The 10,113-nt window shown below is 38.8% G+C and overlaps 1 protein-coding gene across 1 annotated transcript; it reads left to right on the top strand.

Annotated features, from left to right (window-relative positions):
- The first annotated feature begins 5,174 nt into the window (after positions 1-5,174).
- pou4f1 (POU class 4 homeobox 1) lies at positions 5,175-9,382 on the top strand. Its single transcript, XM_061887382.1, has 2 exons — positions 5,175-5,416; positions 5,527-9,382. Exons 1-2 carry the CDS (start codon positions 5,294-5,296, stop codon positions 6,490-6,492), a joined length of 1,089 nt encoding a protein of 362 aa, XP_061743366.1. The 5' UTR covers positions 5,175-5,293; the 3' UTR covers positions 6,493-9,382.
- Positions 9,383-10,113: the final 731 nt, after the last annotated feature.

Raw genomic sequence — 10,113 nt, 5'->3', positions numbered from 1 at the left:
GGGAGTAGATTTTTCCTCATGTGGCCCCCATCCAAAATTAGTTTAACACCCCTGGCTTAAAGCCTTTTTTTGAACAAAAAAGTTATCTTTTAAACTTTATTTTCACAAATTTGCCACCTTTAGTAACCAAATGTTCCACTTTTTTTTCATAACATGACAGCTTTTTGCGCTTTTTCCTTACATTTTGTTGCTTTTTCCCCGACTATGTTACGGGCCAACAAAGCTCCAACTGTGGGCCACAAATGGTCCGAGGGCCACACTTTTGGGGAACTAGAGTATTAGAGACTTTTTTTTTTACAAAAAATAATCTTTCAAACCTTTTTTCACAAATTTGCCACCTTTAGTAACCAAATGTTCCACTTTTTTTCATCACATGACAGCTTTTTTGCATATTTTCTTTACATTTTATTGCGTTTTTTCCGACTATGTTACGGGCCAACAGAGCTCCAACTGTGGGCCACAAATGGCCCGAGGGCCACACTTTGGCCTCAAAGAAAAGAATCTGAAGTTGTCTTTATTTTTAAGTCATCATGCCATGATTTTACCAGTCCAGTCCACTCGGGAGTAGAACTTTCTTCATGTGGCCCCCATCCAAAATGAGTTTGACACCCCTGATTTAGAGACTTTTTTTTTTTTTTAACAAAAAAGTTGTGTTTTAAGCTTTCTTTTCACAAATTTGCCACCTTTAATAACCAAATGTTCCACTTTTTTTCATCACATGACAGCTTTTTCCACTTTTTCTTTACATTTAGTTGCTTTTTTTCCGACTATGTCACGGGCCAACAGAGCTCCTAAAGTGGGCCACAAAGGGCCCTAGGGCCACACTTTTGGGGACCTAGAATATTAGTGATTTTTTTTAACAAAAAATAATCTTTTAAACCTTTTTTCACAAATTTGCCACCTTTAGTAACCAAATGTTCCACTTTTTTTCATCACATGACAGCTTTTTGCTGTTTTTCTTACATTTATTTGCTTTTTTCTCCCGACTATGTTACGGGCCAACAGAGCTCCAACTGTGGGCCACAAATGGCCCGAGGGCCACACTTTGGCCTCAAAGAAAACAATCTGAAGTTGTTTTTATTTTTAAGTTATCATGCCGTGATTACCACTCCGGTCTACTCGGGAGTAGATTTTTCCTCATGTGGCCCCCATCCAAAACGAGTTAAACACCCCTGGCTTTGAGCCTTTTTTAACAAAAAAGTTGTCTTTTAAACATTTTTTTTTCACAAATTTGCCACCTTTAGTAACCAAATGTTCCACTTTTTTTCATCACATGACAACTTTTTCCACTTTTTCTTTACATTTAGTTGCTTTTTCCCCCGACTATGTTACGGGCCAACAAAGCTCCAACTGTGGGCCACAAACGGCCCGAGGGCCACACTTTGGGGAACTAGAGTATTTGGCCTCAAAGAAAACAATCTGAAGTTGTCTTTATTTTTAAGTTATCGTGCCGTAATTTTGCCACTCGGGAGGATATTTTTCTCCGTGTGGCCCCCATCTAAAATGAGTTAAACACCCCTGGTTTAGAGACTTTTTTAACAAAAAAGTAGTCTTTTAAACTTTTTTTCACAAATTTGCCACCTTTAGTAACCAAATATTCCACTTTTTTCATTATAAGACAGCTTTTTGCGCTTTTTTCTTACATTTAGTTGCTTTGTTCCCCGACTATGTTACGGGCCAACAGAACTCCAACTGTGGGCCACAAATGGCCCGAGGGCCACACTTTTGGGGAATTAAAATATTAGAGACTTTTTTTTAACAAAACATTATCTTTTAAACCTTTTTTCACAAATTTGCCACCTTTAGTAACCAAATGTTCCACTTTTTTTCATCAAATGACAACTTTTTGCTCTTTTCTTACATTTTGTTACTTTTTCCCCCGACTATGTTACGGGCCAACAGAGCTCCAACTGTGGGCCACAAATGGCCCGAGGGCCACACTTTGGAGAACTAAAGTATTTAGCCTCAAAGAACACAGTCTGAAGTTGTCTTTATTTTTAAGTTATCGTGCCGTAATTTTGCCACTCGGGAGTAGATTTTTCTCTATTTGGCCCCCATCTAAATTTAGTTTAACACCCCTGGCTTAAAGCCTTTTTTTGAACAAAAAAGTTATCTTTTAAACTTTATTTTCACAAATTTGCCACCTTTAGTAACCAAATGTTCCACTTTTTTTTCATAACATGACAGCTTTTTGCGCTTTTTCCTTACATTTTGTTGCTTTTTCCCCGACTATGTTACGGGCCAACAGAGCTCCAACTGTGGGCCACAAATGGTCCGAGGGCCACACTTTTGGGGAACTAGAGTATTAGAGACTTTTTTTTTTACAAAAAATAATCTTTTAAACCTTTTTTCACAAATTTGCCACCTTTAGTAACCAAATGTTCCACTTTTTTTCATCACATGACAGCTTTTTTGCATTTTTTCTTTACATTTTATTGCGTTTTTTCCGACTATGTTACGAGCCAACAGAATTCCAACTGTGGGCCACAAATGGCCCGAGGGCCACACCTTGGCCTCAAAGAAAAGAATCTGAAGTTGTCTTTATTTTTAAGTTATCATGCCATGATTTTACCAGTCCAGTCCACTCGGGAGTAGAACTTTCTTCATGTGGCCCCCATCCAAAATGAGTTTGACACCCCTGATTTAGAGACTTTTTTTTTTTTTAACAAAAAAGTTGTGTTTTAAGCTTTCTTTTCACAAATTTGCCACCTTTAGTAACCAAATGTTCCACTTTTTTTCATCACATGACAGCTTTTTCCACTTTTTCTTTACATTTAGTTGCTTTTTTTCCGACTATGTTACGGGCCAACAGAGCTCCTAAAGTGGGCCACAAATGGCCCGAGGGCCACACTTTTGGGGAACTAAAATATTAGAGACTTTTTTTTAACAAAAAAATAATCTTTTAAACTTTTTTTCACAAATTTGCCACCTTTAGTAACCAAATGTTCCACTTTTTTTTCATTATAAGACAGCTTTTTGCTCTTTTTCCTTACATTTAGTTGCTTTTTTCCGACTATGTTACGGGCCAACAGAGCTCCAACTGTGGGCCACAAATGGCCCGAGGGCCACACTTTGGCCTCAAAGAAAACAATCTGAAGTTGTCTTTATTTTTAAGTTATCATGCCGTGATTTTACCACTCCGGTCTACTCGGGAGTAGATTTTTCCTCATGTGGCCCCCATCCAAAACGAGTTAAACACGCCTGGCTTTGAGCCTTTTTTAACAAAAAAGTTGTCTTTTAAACTTTTTTTTTCACAAATTTGTCACCTTTAGTAACCCAATGTTCCAATTTTTTTCATCACATGACAGCTTTTTGCTCTTTTTCCTTACATTTTGTTGCTTTTTTCCCCCGACTATGTTACGAGCCAACAGAGCTCCAACTGTGGGCCACAAATGGCCCGAGGGCCACACTTTGGGGAACTAGAGTATTAGGCCTCAAAGAAAACAATCTGAAGTTGTCTTTATTTTTAAGTTATCATGCTGTGATTTTACCACTTGGGAGTAGATTTTTCTCCATGTGGCCCCCATCTAAAATTAGTTAAACACCCCTGGCTTAGAGACTTTTTTTTTAAACAAAAATCTTGTCTTTTAAACTTTCTTTTCACAAATATGCCACCTTTAGTAACCAAATGTTCCACTTTTCTTCATCACATGACAACTTTTTGCACTTTTTCTTTACATTTTGTTGTTTATTTTCCGACTATGTTACGGGCCAAAGGAGCTCCAACTGTGGGCCACAAATGGCCCGAGGGCCACACTTTTGGGAAACTAAAATATTAGAGACTTTTTTTTAACAAAAAAATAATCTTTTAAACCTTTTTTCACAAATTTGCCACCTTTAGTAACCAAATGTTCCACTTTTTTTTCATCACATGACAGCTTTTTTGCATTTTTTCTTTACATTTTATTGCGTTTTTTCCGACTATGTTACGGGCCAACAGAATTCCAACCGTGGGCCACAAATGGCCCGAGGGCCACACTTTGGGGAACTAGAGTATTAGGCCTCAAAGAAAACAATCTGAAGTTGTCTTTATTTTTAAGTTATCATGCTGTAATTTTGCCACTCGGGAGTAGATTTTTCTCCATGTGGCCCCCATCTAAAATGAGTTTGACAGCCCTGGCTCAGAGCCTTTTTTTTTAACAAAAAAGTTGTCTTTTAAACTTTCTTTTCACAAATTTGCCACCTTTAGTAACCAAATGTTCCACTTTTTTTCATCACATGACAGCTTTTTTCTCTTTTTCCTTACATTTTGTTGCTTATTCCCCGACTATGTTACGGGCCAACAGAGCTCCAACTGTGGGCCACAAATGGCCCGAGGGCCACACTTTGGCCTCAAAGAAAACAATCTGAAGTTGTCTTTATTTTTAAGTTATCATGCTGTGATTTTGCCACTCGGGAGTAGATTTTTCTCCATGTGGCCCCCATCTAAAATGAATTAAACACCCCTGGCTTAGAGACTTTTTTTTAACAAAAAAGTAGTCTTTTAAAGTTTTTTTTTCACAAATTAGCAACCTTTAGTAACCAAATATTCCACTTTTTTCATCACATGACAGCTTTTTGCGCTTTTTCCTTACATTTAGTTGCTTATTTCCCGACTATGTTACGGGCCAACAGAGCTCCAACTGTGGGCCACAAATGGCCCGAGGGCCACACTTTGGGGAACTAGAGTATTAGGCCTCAAAGAAAACAATCTGAAGTTGTCTTTATTTTTATGATGCAGATAACATAATGAGTTCGACACCCCTGGTGCAGAGTGTGTAAAAGTATTTAAAAAGGTGTTTCAGGCCCCAAAAGCCTGCATAAAAGTCATAAAGAATTAGGAGGGCAGTTAGTTCCTAAAACCCTTTAAAAAAAAAAAAAAATACGCGCAGACGTCTCTGCCCTGAGAGGAGCGCACTCCCTCCTCCTCCTCATCCTCCCTTCCTCCTCCTCCATCTGTCATCCCGCGCGCCGCTTGATGTCTCGCGAGAGCCCCGACGAGATGTGAGGCGCTCAGGTGTAAAGAGGCTCTTCTGGTCGCGCAGACAGATAAGCGCGCGGCGGCGACTGCGGTGCGTCTTCTGTGATCTGCGGGGCTCCGGGCTTGCTCTCTTGCGCGCAACCGCTCCGCGCAATCGCACGCGCGTCAGGACCGGCGCGTCTTCCCGAACAAGATCGGGGTTTTGTTTTGTTTTTTTGTTTTCTTTTTTGGGGGGGGGGATGTTTTTGCGCGCGCGTGTGTGCGCGTGAGGCTCTATTGGCCTGTATATTCTCGCGCCCCTTTGCACTTTAATCGGAGCCGCCGCGCGCCAAGATGATGTCCATGAACAGCAAGCAGGCGCACTTCGCCATGCATCCGTCCTTGCCGGAGCACAAGTACACCAGCTTGCACTCCAGCTCCGAGGCGATACGCAGAGCCTGCCTCCAAACGCCACAGGTAAAAAAAAAAAAAAAAAAAAGTGACATTTATAGGAGTTTTTGGACTCGGGTCGGCCGCGCGTAAAAGCGCGCGCCTCCGCTCATGCATTGTTGTTGTCGTCCCCGCAGCTGCAGAGCAACATCTTCGCCAGCCTGGATGAGACCTTGCTGGCGCGCGCCGAGGCTCTGGCGGCGGTGGACATCGCGGTGTCGCAGGGCAAGACGCACCCGTTCAAGCCGGACGCCACCTACCACACCATGAGCACCGTGCCGTGCGCCTCCAACTCCACCGTGCCGCTGGCGCACCACCACCACCACCACCATCACCACCACCACCCCAACCTGGAGCCGCCGGACTTAATGGAGCACATCAGCTCGCCCTCGCTGGCGCTCATGCACGACGGCGGCGGCGGCGGAGGCGGTGGAGGAGGAGGCGGTGGAAACGGCGCGTCGTCCGCGCACCAGCCGCACATGCACGGACTGGGCCACCTGTCGCACCAGGCGGCCATGAGCATGAACTCGCCGCTGACGCACCACGGCCTCCTGCCGGGCCACCACCCGCACCACCACCCTCACCCCCACGGCGGCCAGGCGGGGCTGGCGTCCGTCAACGACGCGGACACGGACCCGCGCGAGCTGGAGGCCTTCGCCGAGCGCTTCAAGCAGCGGCGCATCAAGCTGGGCGTGACGCAGGCGGACGTGGGCGGCGCGCTGGCCAACCTGAAGATCCCCGGCGTGGGCTCGCTCAGCCAGAGCACCATTTGCCGCTTCGAGTCGCTGACGCTGTCGCACAACAACATGATCGCGCTCAAACCCATCCTGCAGGCCTGGCTGGAGGAGGCGGAGGGCGCGCAGCGGGACAAGATGAGCAAGCCGGACGTTTTCAGCGGCGGCGAGAAGAAGCGCAAGAGGACGTCCATCGCCGCGCCCGAGAAGCGCTCGCTGGAGGCCTACTTCGCCGTGCAGCCGCGGCCCTCCTCCGAGAAGATCGCCGCCATCGCCGAGAAGTTGGACTTGAAAAAAAACGTGGTGAGGGTTTGGTTTTGCAACCAGAGACAGAAACAGAAACGCTTGAAATTCTCCGCGGCGCACTGAGGAGACGCCCGGGGACTTCCGGTGACTCCATGTGGGACCAATGGACCGGCACGCGCACGCGCGCGCGCGCACACACACACACACACACACCATGGTGCGCATTCTTTAATATTAATATTTAATGATTTATTAATATTTTCGTTTCATGAATGACAATTGGAGAAAAAAAAATCATTTTATTTTGAAATAGGAAAAATATATTTCTAAACAGTTTTTTGTTCTGTGTCGAAGGCAAAAAAAAAAAAGTAGATTTAAATAAAAACAAAAAAAAACATTTGACATGTCGTATAACAAAAATAAAAAAAAATCAGCAGGGATTTAAAAAACGGAAATTGTAAACCAGATTAGCAATTGATGTTTTCGTTGCATCGATGAAACTTAAAAAAAAAAGATTTTAAAAAAAAAACAACAACGAAATTGTAAAAAGACTAAACAAAAAAAAAGCTTTCTATTTTTCCGTGTCAAAAGAAAAAAATTATAAACAAAAAACCATTGGTTTCGTTTTCAATTTCATGCAAGAATTAAGAAAATCAGCAGATGTTCTCTTTTATTACCAAACCCTGACCGGAAGTTGAAATCTACATTTTCGTTTCATCGATGGAAATTAAAGTACATATTTTTCATTTTTGAAATACAAAGAAATTGTAAAAAAACGAAACAAAAGCTTTCTTTTTTTTTCTCTCTGTCAAAAGAAAAAAATATTGAGGGTTGCAGGTTTGATTCCCGCTTGTGCCATCCTAGTTACTGCCGTTGTGTCCTTGGGCAAGACACTTTACCCACCTGCTCCCAGTGCCACCCACACTGCTTTAAATGTAACTTTGATATTGGGTTTCACTATATAAAGCGCTTTGAGTCACTTGAGAAAAGTGCTATATAAATATAATTCAATTCAATTAAAAAATGTAATTATAATTAAAGAAAATCAGCAGAAACAAACAAATATATGTTTTATTTAATTATCGGAACCGGAAATTGAAATTCAGAATAGTAATCGACATTTTCGTTTATTCAATGGAAATTTAAAATAAATGTTTTATTTTGAAATACAAAAAAACTTGTAAAATAAATATACATTTAAAAAAAAGCTTTTTTTTCAGTGTCAAAAGCAAAAAGTAGATAACCCCCACCCAGATATATTTCTTTTCAAATTCAATGTAAAAAATTATGAGAATCAGCAGAACCAAAACAGATGTTTTCTTTCATTACCAAACCGGAACCGGAAGTTGAAAACCTGTAATCAATTTCTCGTTTCATTTATGGAAATAATAAAACGGATTTTATTTTGAAATACGGGAAACTAGTAAAAAAAAAAACATCTATTTTTCGGCATCAAAAGCAAAACGAGATACCAAAAAAAACAAAACAAAAACGAAATGTTTTATTTGACATTTCGTACTAACAAAAACGGACCAAAATGGAGAAGTTTTGATTCATTGCATTTGTTGAAATCCTGCAAATTATTTATACTTTAAAAAAAAACAAACATTTTTTTTAATCATTATTTGGCCAATCCGCGGTCTTGTCTTTAAATAACAACATCCGGTTCCGGAGTTGGAATATGATTTAAAATATATATATATATATATATATATATTTTTCGTTTCTGCTGATATATATAAAATAAAATAAAACATTAATCTAACATTTTTAAATATATGAAATATAGATTGTTGCTTTTCTACACTGAAAAAAATATTATTTGTTCCTTTCAAAATAAAATTTGAATAAACTATTCATGAAACGAAAGTGTGAACGACCCAAACACACACACACACACACACACACACACACTTCTTCACACACTCCTTCACACACACACACACACACACACACACTCTTGTTCACGTTCTGGTGAACAAAGTATGCAAACACACTCCGTTCAAGTTCCGCGACGTCGACGTTGCCTTTTCTTTCTTTTTTTTTTTTTTTAAGACACCGAAAGAGGAAGATTTTCTCGCCACTTGACGAGTTAATTTCTCCTAATAAGCCTATTATTTGAACTATAGCCATTTTTTACAAATTACCTCATTGATTGTCGTACTTGTGTTGATTTATTCATGAGTTATGTATTATTTAAGAGGCTGCTACATAAATAAATCAACATTTCGTTGCAAAAAATAACGAAAATGTAAAAAAAAAAAAAAAAAAAAGAAAGCCTGCATGATAAATCACAGGCGGTATTTTATTTATTTATATATTTATTTATGTATGTATTTATTTATTTATTATTTAGATTTCGATTTGCACAAAAAAGGCCCTTTACTGATAATTTGTGTCCACGTGTTTTTTGTATATACAAACTTCACTTTATCACAATACTAGAATTGTGTTGGAATAATAATAATAATAATAAAAAAAAGATGGGCTCCTTAAACACTTTGAATTAACAGCACGAATGAGAAGAAAAATGGATCGGAATGGTTTCTGTGTTGAGTTTGCAGTGCAAACATTCTATGCATCGGAAGATGAATTGTGTTGAGATGACGTCATGACTGCCTGTTTCCACACCTCGCCTTGTTTGTCGTGTTCAGCGTGGAAGACAACTTGTAAGTATATTCATATTTTTTACTCGGCATATTATATGTTTACAAAGTCATGGAAATGTCTCTTAAAGTCCTCACACACCAACTTCTTCTTCTTCTCTCTTTATTTCTGCTAGTGTTTCTGTGGAAAAAACATCAAATAGAACTTTCTGGTCGGGAATGGCCCACAAATGATTAATAATTCAGGGGGGGTTTGCAAAGTGTGGCCCCGGGGGACATTTGAGGCCGCATCTCGTTTTTTTAACGGCTCATCCTAAGAAATAGTGTAACAAAAATATTAAAATGCGTTGAGTCACTAAAATAACACAAATATGTTGTTTTTTTGATCCAATAATTTTTTTTATAGTTTTGAAAGCGTATATATATATATATATATATATATATATATATATATATATATATATGTATATATATATATATATATGTATGTATATATATATATATATATACATATATATATACACACACACATATATATATATACATATATATATATACACATATATATATATAAATATATATATATATATATGTGTATACATATATATATACATATATATACACACACATATATATATGCATACATATATATATGTATACACATATATATATACATATATATATACACACATATATATATATATATATATATAAATATATATATATATATGTGTATACATATATATATATGTATACATATATATGTGTGTGTGTATATATATATGTATATATATATATATATATATCCATCCATCCATCCATCCATTTATTTACTACCGCTTATTCCCTTTTGGGGTCGCGGGGGGCGCTGGCGCCTATCTCAGCTACAATCGGGCGGAAGGCGGGGTACACCCTGGACAAGTTGCCACCTCATCGCAGGGCCAACACAGATAGACAGACAACACATATATACACACACACATATGTATATGTATACATATATATATATGTATACACACACATATATATATATATATATATATATATACATATATATATATATATATATATATATATATATATATATATATATATAATTGCCATAATATTAGGTCAAATTCACAGTTTTTACAGTGTA

Source organism: Nerophis ophidion, linkage group LG25, assembly GCF_033978795.1.
Source record: "Nerophis ophidion isolate RoL-2023_Sa linkage group LG25, RoL_Noph_v1.0, whole genome shotgun sequence".
Lineage (NCBI taxonomy): Eukaryota > Metazoa > Chordata > Actinopteri > Syngnathiformes > Syngnathidae > Nerophis > Nerophis ophidion.
Note: the sequence above shows the minus strand (reverse complement) of the source record. Positions and strands in the feature narration are given on the sequence as shown.

Excerpts from the sequence above, each read along its gene's own strand:
- pou4f1 (XM_061887382.1), top strand. The coding sequence starts at position 5,294 with ATGATGTCCATGAACAGCAAGCAGGCGCACTTCGCCATGCATCCGTCC. Across the intron at positions 5,417-5,526 it reads CCTGCCTCCAAACGCCACAG|CTGCAGAGCAACATCTTCGC; the intron begins GTAAAAAAAAAA and ends TCGTCCCCGCAG.